Source organism: Engraulis encrasicolus, chromosome 3 (assembly GCF_034702125.1).
Source record: "Engraulis encrasicolus isolate BLACKSEA-1 chromosome 3, IST_EnEncr_1.0, whole genome shotgun sequence".
Taxonomy (NCBI): domain Eukaryota; kingdom Metazoa; phylum Chordata; class Actinopteri; order Clupeiformes; family Engraulidae; genus Engraulis; species Engraulis encrasicolus.
Window position 1 is genome coordinate 58,403,030 of NC_085859.1, and position 12,500 is coordinate 58,415,529.

Below are 12,500 nucleotides of genomic sequence, written 5' to 3' on the forward strand. Positions count from 1 at the left end.
AATTTTATTTTATTTTTATCTTCCGTAAATGATGCCAGGAACTGCTACACTCTTTTCTTTTTCAGCGTCTCCCCATCCAAACGTCAATGAACGGCAGGTGAGCATCACACACACACAGACACACAGACACACACACGCACACACAGACACACACACACACACACACACACACTCTCTCTCTCTCACACACAGAGACATGCACGCACGCACACTCGCATACACACAGACACACACACACACACAAACACACAGAAATCAACCTTAAACCAGGAGTTCTTCCTCATGTTCAGTCTCCCCATCCACAGGTCGTTGAGCAGCATCTGTGTGCAGGTGTGGGCTACGAAGGCTCGGAGGCCGGAGGAGACGGCCATCTGCAGGCAGGTGAAGTGGCTCCAGTCCTTCATCTCTGACGTCAGCAGCTTCATGGCCATGTGCTCATCCTCACGAAACGCCTTGTCCAGCAGCTCCACCGCCAGCTGGCCAAACTCACTGCCAAAGGATTTCACATTAGAAAACATTGAAACGGCATACAGTAGTTCACATACTTTGACACAGAAATATTGTTAGTGCAGTAGAATGTCAGTGCTTCCTACTACACGAAAATGAATGTCTTGTCCAGCAGCTCCACCGGCAAAGAGAAAGGATTTCGCATTAGGAAACTGAGAACATGTATACTAGCCTCTTAGTGCAGATGGGCCCACCGACGGGCCCGTTCACTCTACTATTATTCACTGCTATCTAGGGCTGTAACGATACACTCAACTCACGATTCGGTTCGTATCACGATTTTTGACCAACGGTTCGATACACCACACGATTTCTGAAATGTATCTCCACTGAAGTTTGGAAACACTATCACATCAAATCATAAGGTTGTTTTCTGGACTAATGGGTTGTATCACGATACTGCCTCCTTGTACCACGATACAATATTGTGACTCTGTGTAACACGATTTCTCGGTTCGATACAATATCGTTACAGCCCTACTGCTATCAGTATGTGAAATCCAGAGCACATGCCAAACGGACTCAGGATTTAGCTTCATTCACTCCCATTCACGGGGCAGCCCTGGCATGGTGGTTAAGGAGTTGGTCTTTCTATCAAGGGGTTGTAAGTTCGAATCCCACCTGACCTCTCCCTACACCTCCATCCATGGCTGAGGTACCCTTGAGCAAGGCACCTAACCCCACATTGCTCCAGGGACTGTAACCAATAGAGCTCTACCCTGAAAAATAATAACTGTAAGTCACTTAGGATGAAAAAGCGTCAGCTAAGTGTAATGTAATTCACTAGTCCCAGCTGGGCAACTCTACTCCCCTTCGCTACATACATTATATTACTAATATAATGTATGTAGCGAAGGGGAGTAGAGTTGCCCAGCTGGGACTCGAACCCAGACCTTCTGGGGTAGTAAACTGGGGCTCTGACCGCTACACCCATAGACATAGACTAACCTAGACTGGCAATGGGCGGTATAAGGCACTAGCAGAATTTCGGATTGACTGGGCACAGCCATCTTTGCGATTTTCGCGCCCCATCGGCTCCTCCCACAGACATAGCTCCTCCTAGTGAAGACTATTAGAGCTGTGAGCCATAGCAATGCATACGATTTCAAACTGTGACTACGTTATCAAAGTGGGTTTCAATCATTTTCTGTAAGATTTTGACAAATCGTAACATCTATATTGTTACTCCAGGAAAGGAATCACCCTCACTACCACCAAACGTTTTATTACAGACCCATAAGTTGAGCGGTCTTGCCAGATCGGACGGTTTCCCGCCAAATCGGGCCGATTAGGAAGGCGGTCTTCGGGTAGAAAAGGGCACACGATCATCATCTCATCTGGCAACCCTGCCGAGACTCTATTCGTTGCAGCAATGCAGCTTACGGTTTGAGGATATTTTGTGATACTGAATCGGTCATGCTTGTGTGTAAGCAACTTATTTGGTATAATTTACTTGGTATATGTATATAGGTGTGTATATAACCCGTACATTTAGTAAAGCTGACTGTGCAAGCTTCCCAGAAGATGCTGATGGTAACCTAGCAACATCACGAGCCCAGACAGAAAGATATGACAGACCCTCGTGTTTGTGTGTAATGGCATTGTACAAATTTATGCTGTGTTGTATTGTGTTGTATTATATGATGTTGTGTTATATATTATTATAGATACACAACACATACGGCAAACGAAGCATCACATTATTTTCGACACTTTTAGAAGTTCATTTCACATACAGGAAGAACTTTGCTTATGGACTGATGACGTCATTACGTAAAAGTCTGTGGTTACGGGAGTCTTCACCAAGATGGCGGTCTGCTTTGGTCTGACTGCTGAGAAATCCGAAAATTTCGAGGCCCATTGCCAGTCTAGGTTAGTCTATGTCTATGGCTACACCAAAGAGCCAGGCTCATTGGCATATTAGTCAGAACACACCCACAACCCTAGTGATGGTCACTCCATCACACTGCCTTCCACTTCAGGAAGCGCACCTGTGCGCTTCACACACTCATGGCGTCCCTCACACAACTGCCCATCATGCTTCTCCCATCCAGTGTGCCCCGTCATCAATGCTTCACACAACACTGGAGTCCCTCACACCGGGGTCACCAATCCTGGGGGTCCCTTACATGGAATTACGGCTCACACACAATGGGTACACTTCCGATGGCCTCACGGCACAATGGGTACACTTCCGATGGCCTCACGGTACCATCCCACTTCTGCTTCATCCCACTTCTGCTTCATCCCACTTCAGCTGGGCAACTCTACTCCCCTTCACTAGCGAAGGGGAGTAGAGTTGCCCAGCTGGGACTCGAACCCAGAGCTTCTGGGGTAGTAAACTGAGGCTCTGACCGCTACACCAAAGAGCCAGGCTCATTGGCATATTAGTCAGAACACACCCACAACCCTAGTGATGGTCACTCCATCACAATGTAAAAATGTGCGTGTTAAAGGGGTATGCCACCATTTTGGGGCTTAATACATTTAAAATCGTTGGCTGGGGTTCATAAAGGTGGTAAAGTGTCTTATTTTTCATGTTAAGTGTTGTCTTGCTTTAAGACAAGTTAAAAGAGGGAGTATGTAGCTAAGCTAGTGAAAGTCAATGGATCACTGTAGCATGTAGCATGCTACATGGATGCATTGACTTTCACTAGCTTAGCGACATGCTCCCTCTTTTAACTTGTCTTAAAGCAAGACAACGACTTACATGAAAAATAAGACACTTTACCACCTTTATAAACCCCAGCCAACGATTTTAACTGTATTAAGCCCCAAAATAGTGGCATACCCCTTTAAAGCCCCATGGACCGGAGGTTACACCTAGTCACAAGTATAATTTGTCAGGACTCAAAAGCAAACCGTACTGAGACCACGTCAATAAAGGTCTCAGTACGGTTCACTTCCAAGGGGTCTGGGTACACTTTGGAGCGTTCACAAAATGCTGAGTCACAGGTCTGAGCTCGCCTAAATGGCTGAAAGGGACCAGGTATGAAAACAACCTAGATCGCCTTGACTAATGAGCGCAATAACCTTAAGGTCTATGCAGGTTTTTCTATGCAATCAGCAACCAGGAATTGTAATAAGCAATATGCAAAGTGTGCACAGAACCAGTGAACTAGCAACATTGCAACTATATTCATTCAAATCTGTTCAGAAACGTCTGTAGCCATAAAATGCCTTTTTTTGTTTTGCTACGTTTTTTTTCGATGGAAGATAATGATTGAAATTCAAAATCGGTAGTTTATGTTGAAAATCGTGATATGACATTTTTGCCATCACCCACCCCTAGTTCACATAAATGTCACAGAGAGAGTTATTCGAAACAAAACACATTAGGAGGACAAAACTAGAGTTAAACTTCTTAAAAATAAAGGCCTTGTCTAGCAACTCTACCGCCAGTGCCCTGAACTCATTATGGATATGGTGTTCACATTATGGATATGGTGTTCACATTACAAATCAAAAGAAACTCACTACATAGAGCATTGCTTCATATGAATTAGGGTAAATAAATATGTAAATTGAGCTCCTCTGCCAGGCTGTTGGACTCTTGTGCCTCTGCCGCCATGCTGTGGTAGAGTTTACAGACCACGACAGCTCAAGCCATGGTGTGTGTGTGTGTGTGTGTGTGTGAGAGAGAGAGAGAGAGAGAGCGAGAGAGCGAGAGAGAGAGAGAGAGAGAGAGAGAGAGAGAGAGAGAGAGAGAGAGAGAGAGGGGGAGAGAATGTCTTGTTGTGTATTTTAATGTGTATTTTAAAGGCACAACGTTATACATTTGCTGTTACCAGAATGGCAATGACCAAGTCATATTGCACTACTAAAGGCCCTGTGTTATGTCATAGTTATGTAGTACTATGGTAGTTAACCTATCAATGACTATTACAGTGTTCACTGGTGGACCGGTGTGCAGTATGGGGTTCCACATATTGCATATGTGTATACTGACATGGAATAGTTCTTGAGCTCCTCTGCCAGGCTGTCGGCCATATTTGACTCTCGTGCCTCAGTCGCCATGCTGCGATAGAGTTTGCAGGCCACCACCGCTCTGGCCATGGCCTCCACCCCGTGCTGCCACAGGAAGAGCGCCATCTGTTGGCGACGCCTCAGGACGGCCCACACAAACAGGTCGTTGAAGTTGTAGACGTAGAGGGAGGGCTCGCCCAGGTCGCCACCACCGCTGCTGCCACTACTGCTACTGCTACTGCTAATGGGGCCCACCTTCTGTTCGCATGGGGCACCAGGTTTTTCCTGCAGCACAGAGTAAACAATGTAGAAATGACAGTTCAGTAACATTTAAGGTGTGTGTCTAGGTGTTCATTATCTCTATATATTTTTTCTATAGAACAGATTGCAAATTTGTAGAATGGCATTAAGACAAAAAAGAAGCCCATATTGGTGTTGTCAACACTTTTGATTACCATACTGGATAACCATACTGAAACCAAACCTGCCAAAGCAAAACCCCAAATGGCAAAGACACCAGAAACAAAGGTGAAAAATGGCATTTCAACAGACCTTGTGTTTGTAGGGCTGTGCAGTGCGAAAGAAAGGTGTCCGGTGGGCTGAGGGTGGTGTAGAGGAGCAGTGTCCCCTTCTTTGGTGCACTAAGTGGCTGGAACTCGGTGGAGTGGCCCCCTGGAACATCAACACATTTCAATCAAACATTTCATCGCTAAATTACTACTACTGCTACTATTGCTAATATTACTACTATTACCACTACTACTGCTGCTGCTACTACTACAACTACTACTACTACCAGTACTACTACTACTGCTACTACTACTACTACTACTACTACTACTACTACTACTAATACCGGTACTACTGCTGCTTCTTCTACTACTACTACCAGTCCCTCCAGGATTTTGCGCTGGGATTTTGTGATTTTTGCGGTCAAAATGTCTGATTTTGTGGCTGCATTTTCTCATTTTTTGCAAAGATTTTGCACCCCTTTCTGGATTTTTTTGGTAACTGAAAACCACAATCAGTCTAAGCAGGCTTAAGACAAAAGAGAGAGAGATTCAGAAACACACTTCCTATATAATAAAAATGTAGGCCTATAAATAATAAAATATTGACAATAATAAAAGATTGTCAAAAACTGCCAGAGCGTCTTATAAGCCAGTGCGTCCAATGTGTAAAAAAAATCATGGCCGCGACACTCATAAATCTCTGTCGATATTTTAGAACGACTTCGGGGGAAAACGGGACTGCGCGTTATGAAAAAATACTTGTGGGTATAGCCTACCAGTAGGCTAATGAAGAGCGTCGCGGGGTACAGTAGCCAGGTTGTATGCAAGCGTTACAATGTCACCTGTTGGAAGACGCGTCTCTCTCTCTCTCTCTCGTGCTCGTATTGCAAGCTGTTGCATATTATTTGCTTGATGCAAAGTTGTGATGGCATAGGCCTACACGCTCTCGTTGACATGGTTGTGTGCATGGTTGCATGGATTCGCAAGACTTTATTGCAATAACACAGTGAAAGCTTGGAAGGGCCGTTCAATTCCTATCTCGGTGTCCTTGACTGAAACAAGTTGCAAAACTCCACACTTCCGATCGAATCCTTAGCGATCGGCACGTGATTGTTATCAGAAGGCTTGTGCCTACGCATAGACATAGACCCTTAAATTACAAACATTAGCGAACATTGAAAAAAGATCAGACAACGACCGTCGGGTAGCATGCTCATGAAAGCGACAGGGGAGAGTGGAGAAGTTGCGCAAAAATGTAACGTAGGCCTAAGATGTTTGCTACTGTGCGACAGCACCGCCACTATTTCATGACTGCATAGGCTACTTCTTCGTCATGGATAAATGGGCAACAATACTTTTTCCAGCTAGGATTGCACTGAAAAGTAGGCTACTGCTGTTAAAGAAAGGTCACGGCTGTGGAGCACCGACGCCTGCGTGTAGGCTATGTGTGAGGGAGGGGAGGAGAGGAGCTGCTGAGATGAGGGTCGCGACTTGCGAAATAGCAGGCAATTCTTTTTCAATGTTTCAGTGACATATTAACAAAAATGCTTCCTATTGGTTTTCGTCTCCGGTGGTATTGTAGTCACATTTTTATTTTTTGACGAAAATATAGCCTAAATCAATAAACTCCACAGAATGTTGAAGGGGTCAAAAGGGGAAATTTTGCGGGGAAAATGCGGCTTTACAGGAATTACGCGGCATCGTGAAATTATGCGGAATATCATTGAATTTGCATGAATCCACGCGATCGCTGAATCGCGAAAAACTGGAGGGACTGTACTACTACTACTACTACTGCTATATCACTGCATTATTACCATTACTTCTACTACTGCTACTGCTACTGCTGCTAAGGTATGGCATACAGGGAAAGAGCTGTGTGTGCTGAACATGGGGAAGGGACATACACCCTCACTAAGGTACAAACTTTGAGATATACAGTATTTGCATGCTACTGGAATACAGAACATGCCAATGTTTCAATCCATTTTCACCTTACTTCCTATGCTAGTGCTAGTACTACGTAGATCCAAAGATTTTCAGATGTTTTTGTTCAAAGGATAATGAATACATTTGTTATTATTCATTTTAGAGTCATACCTGGGCACACAGGCGACCGTAGACGGCTCTGAAGTTCTTGCGTGTGTAAGCGCTACGGTAGGCTTCGCCAATCAAATACTCCAGCAGCAGGCCCACGTCTATCAGGGAGACCCGGTAACCCACGGGGAGGTGGCTCTGGGGAGAAGGGGGATCATAAATTATATGGTATTAGTACTGTACTATTATTTTTAGAAACGGGGAAGGTGCACTTCTGTCAGAGAGAAACGGTAGCCCACAGGCAGGTGGCTCTGAATGAAAGAAGGAAAATTATAGATATGGTATAACATCCTCATTATTATTATTATCAGCAGTAGTAATAGTAATAGTGGTAGTAGTAGTAGTAGTAGTAGTAGTAGCAGTAGTAGTATTTGTATTATAAATGGGTAAAGTGCACGTCTATCGGGCAGAGCCTGTAGTCCACAGGTAGGTGGCTCTGGGGGACGCGAGCATGTGGGATAGCAGAAGGAATATTGAAGAAAGAAATTGGAAAATGACATGGTGTTATTATTATTAGATTATTATGAATGAGTAAGGTGCTGTACATGCATCAGGAAGACTCTGTAGCCTACAGGGCGGAGGTTGCAAGCTAGTTCCAAAGATCTTCGATACTACTGGGAAAGCCTTCTCTGGCCAGTACCTTTTTGACGTCCTCAATTAAGTGATGAAGGAAGTTATCCGCAGGACCCTGGTTCTTCAAGAAAAGAAACAACAACTAATGTAAGTAACACATTTCTACGTGCAGGCCACATCAGCACCATTTTCCATCACCATATTTCAGCTGAATTTTTATTATATCTAGAAATAAAAAGTAATTTTTCAATCTTAAACTAATGCTTTTAAACGTGTCAGTGGATCACTGGCTCTTGACAAAGCACTTTCCATTGGAAAGTAACTGAATGTCGGTTTTACCAATGAAGATTTAATATCAAAGTATATAAAACAATGTCATTACGGTGTTGTAAAGCTCCTCCAGGCGAGCTACAGTTAGAAAGCGGTTCATCGTCATCCCGTTCTCAATCAGGAGCTTCACAAAACTGACACGGTCCATCACCAGGGCATCCAGCAAGGCCTGCTCTAGAGAACCCACCTAGAGAGAGAGAGAGAGAGAGAGAGAGAGAGAGAGAGAGAGAGAGAGAGAGAGAGAGAGAGAGAGTTAAAAAGAGAGGGAAAGATAAAGAATGAAATAAAGAGAGAGTTCAATTGCAACAATTATTGTGTGTGTGTGTGTGTGTGTGTGTGTGTGTGTGTGTGTGTGTGTGTGTGTGTGTGTGTGTGTGTGTGTGTGTGTGTGTGTGTGTGTGTGTGTGTGTTGTGTTGTGTTGTGTTGTGACTCTGTGTGCGTGAGCATGCATGTATATTTATGTATATGTGAGCACACATGTACAGGGAGTTCCATTTGGTGTCAATTACCCTTTTTAATTAGGCCTGTTAATTAATTTACTGACTAATTACGCAATTAGACTAACTCCTGAAGCAAATCAGGAGTTCCGTTCACTCAGTTAATTCAACTCATTAGCTCCATCAAGGAGGTTGTTTTCAGCTCAATTAGTTTATGTGGTATGTCTGAGGGTCTTTGTCTATTATCAACATTACTCAAAAAGGCACAGGCTTTAAAAATAATTGTCAGTGGTTATAATTTAAAACTATTTAGTTGCTCGCTCAATTACAAATTACACATTTTTGTGAGAATTCTTACATATTCTCACAAAAACATTTTCTACGTTGATAGTGGAGGCAAAAACATTAAAACCTTAAGGTGAGACAGCATAATGTGATTTTCACATGAAAATTAACATTGTGAGAAGTCTAATGTTTTCCTTCTCACTCTCTGCATTATAGGCTGCATCAAAACCAGTGTGGCCATTTGAATGTATAAAGACAAAGCAACAATGTTCATTCATTTCTTTCTTTGCAAGGGCAATCCATATATGGGAGCTAGCCTCCAAAAGAGTTAAACGTGTAATTTGGGGTTGGTTGTAACACTGCTTTCAAGGGTTGGTTGTCAAAATACTTTTCATTGTAATTTTAGACTCAGAGGAGTTTTCTTTCACTGAATTAAAAAAATAGCCACAGCATGTGGTGTTTTTTACATTCAGGTTTTGTGTGAAATACGCCTACACTATATTTACATTTTAGTGTTCTCTAAAGAGTATAACAAGTAGCAAATGGACCTTATTTGATGATTATACATGTATAAGCTATGTTTAGATTCACATTTAATTGAAATAGAAAACCAACCAACCCTAGTCTCCCCTCTTGCATCTGTCCTACAGTATCCACTGTCCCTGAGCCTGCCCTCTCCTCTCCGGCCTCTGTAGACCACTTATTAGAGCTGCAGTGGTACCTGCCAGTGCTGTCCGTATACCAGGATGTGTTTCTTGGCCACGTCGGCTCTGTCCCAGGCCAGCGCAATGCTCAGCTGCTCAGGGGGTGTGGCCTTCATGCCTGCCAGAAGAAATGAATCAACCAATCACTGTACACAATGTGAAGAAGACAGTTGTATACAGTCATTAGTTACACCAAACAGGAACAACTGTCTACACTACACTCCTTACATTTTGTTTGAATTAACAGTATGCAGTTGCTGGTTATGCCATGAACAACAGCTTCAACACAACCTAGCGTGACAGCTGACCACAGTTTCATGCAGTTGAAGGAGAGGATTGTGCACATCCCAGGGAAAGGTGTTGTGTCCAACTTCATGTTCAAGTGGATGAACATTGACTGTCTGTAAGTTCATCGGGCCGGAGTATGTTGTGTCCAATTTCATGTCACTAACGCAGTTCTCATTCCAGTCAATTATCCTGCATGACGCACGACACCTAATATGGACTTACCTGCTGGAGAGGGCGTGGCCCAATCGGGATTCCCCAAGATAAAGACGCGGACGCGCAGCGCCTGGAGGCGCGCACAACAGAGACTCTCCATCTTACCATTGTTCCCCTTCCCCTTTCCCCGCGCATTTAGAAATTGTAAACTTTAATAGGGAATAAACCTTCAACGATTGAAATTAGACTCTTTTCTTGGAAATCCTTTCTTGCACTCTACAAAAGGTGCAGGCCGAAGTTCAACTGTAGTTTTCAGAGTGAGGAGTCTGCACACTTAGAATCCTTTTTGTTGTGTTTTATTTTTTCATGGCAGGATAACGTTTCGACCTCAACAGTCTTCTTGAGATTTCAATCTTCAGGAATCTGAAGAAGACTGTTAAGGTCGAAACGTTATCCTGCCATGAAAAAATAAAACACAACAAAAAGGATTCTAAGTGTGCAGACTGATCACTCTGAAAACCACAGTTTCATGGAAATAACATTCTTCTAAATGAACTAAGTGAACTGCTTACATGTATCACTTGTTACCTGTCTGTCTGTCAGTCTATAGCCTGATTAGCACAGGATAAATATCACCTGTGTATCACTGTGTATCACTGGCAATTACCTGTGTATCACTGGCAATTGCCTCTTAAATTATGTTTATCAACTTTCACCATTATTCACTCCAGGAAAAGACAATAGACGTGCGATTGTAATCACAAACACAAACATACACATTCACAAGGGAATTATCACTGGACATAATTTGCAGTGGAATTATTACTTCCCAAATTACTGACATGGCGCATTCAAACGGGAATAAGAATTCACACATTCAGCGTGTTCAGCGTGGTCATGTGTATTCTTGGGGTTAATGAAAACAGGAAAAGAAATGCAACAGCAACAGGGAGGGCGCAGCAGCTTTGATCTGTTACCTTTCAAGGCAGCTGTCAAAATGGCAACATCTGCCTCCCTGTGGTCCTCTGCATCACAGTCAAAAATTGTGAACTGGTTTGAGAAAAGAAAAAGGGAGAAAAGAGAATGTCTACAATGAATTTTCACAAATGCTGACATGATGACAATCAAAAGAAAGTTTTCAATGTTGGACAGCTTGATATGCTCTAAGGGATCGTGCTTTGTCCTGTTTTGGTATTTCCACTGAATGTCAATCATTCGGGATCTGTTAGTGACTGAACATTTAAGCCTCATAAATTGTATTTTATCCTCTACAGTAGTGTTCCTCAATGGGGTCTCTATAGCCCCCCAGGAGGAATTGGGAGGCGTTGGGGAGCCCTAGGGAGCGTAAAGAAAGCCGAGAGGGGGCACTGCGTAGTTGCCATTTGGATTAGTCCATTCTATATTTTAATACAAAGGGGGGCGTTGGCACGCTTATGATGAGGTAAAGGGGGCGTTGGGAGGCCTATGAATTGGTCCAGGGGGCTTTCATTCAAAAAAGGTTAAGAAACACTGCTTTACAGAAATGTGTATAGTAGTTTAGGCATGGGCCACCTTATTGATATTCCTGTGTGGTTCACATCTTTATGCCTCAGACTCCACTGCAGTTTCCAATGGCAGAAACCACCTCAACTCAACTGCCTCAGAAACAACACAATAGACCCCCAGCAACCTCCCACAGCAGTCAGTCGGCTGACTTCCCATCACAGCAGAAAGAAACAAAAGCAAGTTCACATCTTACAAGGTTCCCTTCCTCCCTCTCTCTCTCTCTCTCTCTCTCTCTCTCTCTCTCTCTCTCTCTCTCTCTCTCTCTCTCTCTCTCTCTCTCTCTCTCTCTCTCTCTCTCTCTCTCCTTACTGTAGGTCTGAGGGATTCACAGCCAATCAAAGCATCAGTGTGTCCGGGGAGCAAATTAATCTGCTCTTTCCCATTAATATGGAAATATGCGTCACGCCATATCACTCCAATTAGCCAGCCGCACTCTTAATTTAGACAGGCAAGGGGAGCAGAAGAAAGGAAGGAAGAAAGAAAGACACGAAAAGGGAGGAGAGGGGAGAGCTAGAGAGAAACAGACAGAGATGGGAGTGGAGTTATATGAACAAAGAGGAGAGAGGGAGAGGCAGAGGGATGTTGAGGAAGAGAGAGAAACCTAGACAGAACGCATGTGTGGAGTGAGGCCAGACTCTCTACTATTCTGTTTGATGGAGATTTAGCTAGCACAGGCAGGGGGCATGGCAGCCTCATGACCACCGCACTGAGACCCAGCTCACAGTAGGGGGCGCTGGCACGCACAACAATACCAGCAGTGTCCACACACCACAGGAGAGAGGGAGAGAGAGAGAGAGAGAAGGAGGAGGAGGAAGAGAGAGAGAGAGAGAGAGAGAGAGAGAGAGAGAGAAAGAGAAAGAGAGGCAGAAAATGAGAGGTGGGGAACAAATGAAACTGTGGCCTGAGACAGAACTTGGCAGAATGTTAATGAAGACCGAAGAAAGAAAACAAACAGAAAAAAGAAAAAGAAAAGATGAAAAGACGAAAAGGGAAAAAAACACATGAGGAAAGGAGGCTGCAACGGATGAAAATGAAAAGTTTTGGAGAAGTTTTGTGAAAGTTTACATGTCACATTTTCGGTGTGACTTCTGTCTTTAGATGG

The 12,500-nt window shown here is 43.7% G+C and overlaps 1 protein-coding gene across 1 annotated transcript in view; it reads right to left on the minus strand.

Moving 5' to 3' along the window:
* Nucleotides 1–12,500, minus strand: part of trpm6 (transient receptor potential cation channel, subfamily M, member 6) — a 57,226-nt gene that overhangs the window by 28,980 nt on the left and 15,746 nt on the right. The window contains exons 10-17 of the mRNA XM_063195777.1: nt 10,831–10,903; nt 9,430–9,530; nt 8,038–8,172; nt 7,723–7,776; nt 7,086–7,220; nt 5,026–5,145; nt 4,457–4,758; nt 261–489 (exon numbers count right to left, since the gene is read on the minus strand). Of these exons, the coding sequence (XP_063051847.1) occupies nt 261–489; nt 4,457–4,758; nt 5,026–5,145; nt 7,086–7,220; nt 7,723–7,776; nt 8,038–8,172; nt 9,430–9,530; nt 10,831–10,903 (1,149 nt within the window). The remainder of the gene's footprint in view (nt 1–260; nt 490–4,456; nt 4,759–5,025; nt 5,146–7,085; nt 7,221–7,722; nt 7,777–8,037; nt 8,173–9,429; nt 9,531–10,830; nt 10,904–12,500) is intronic.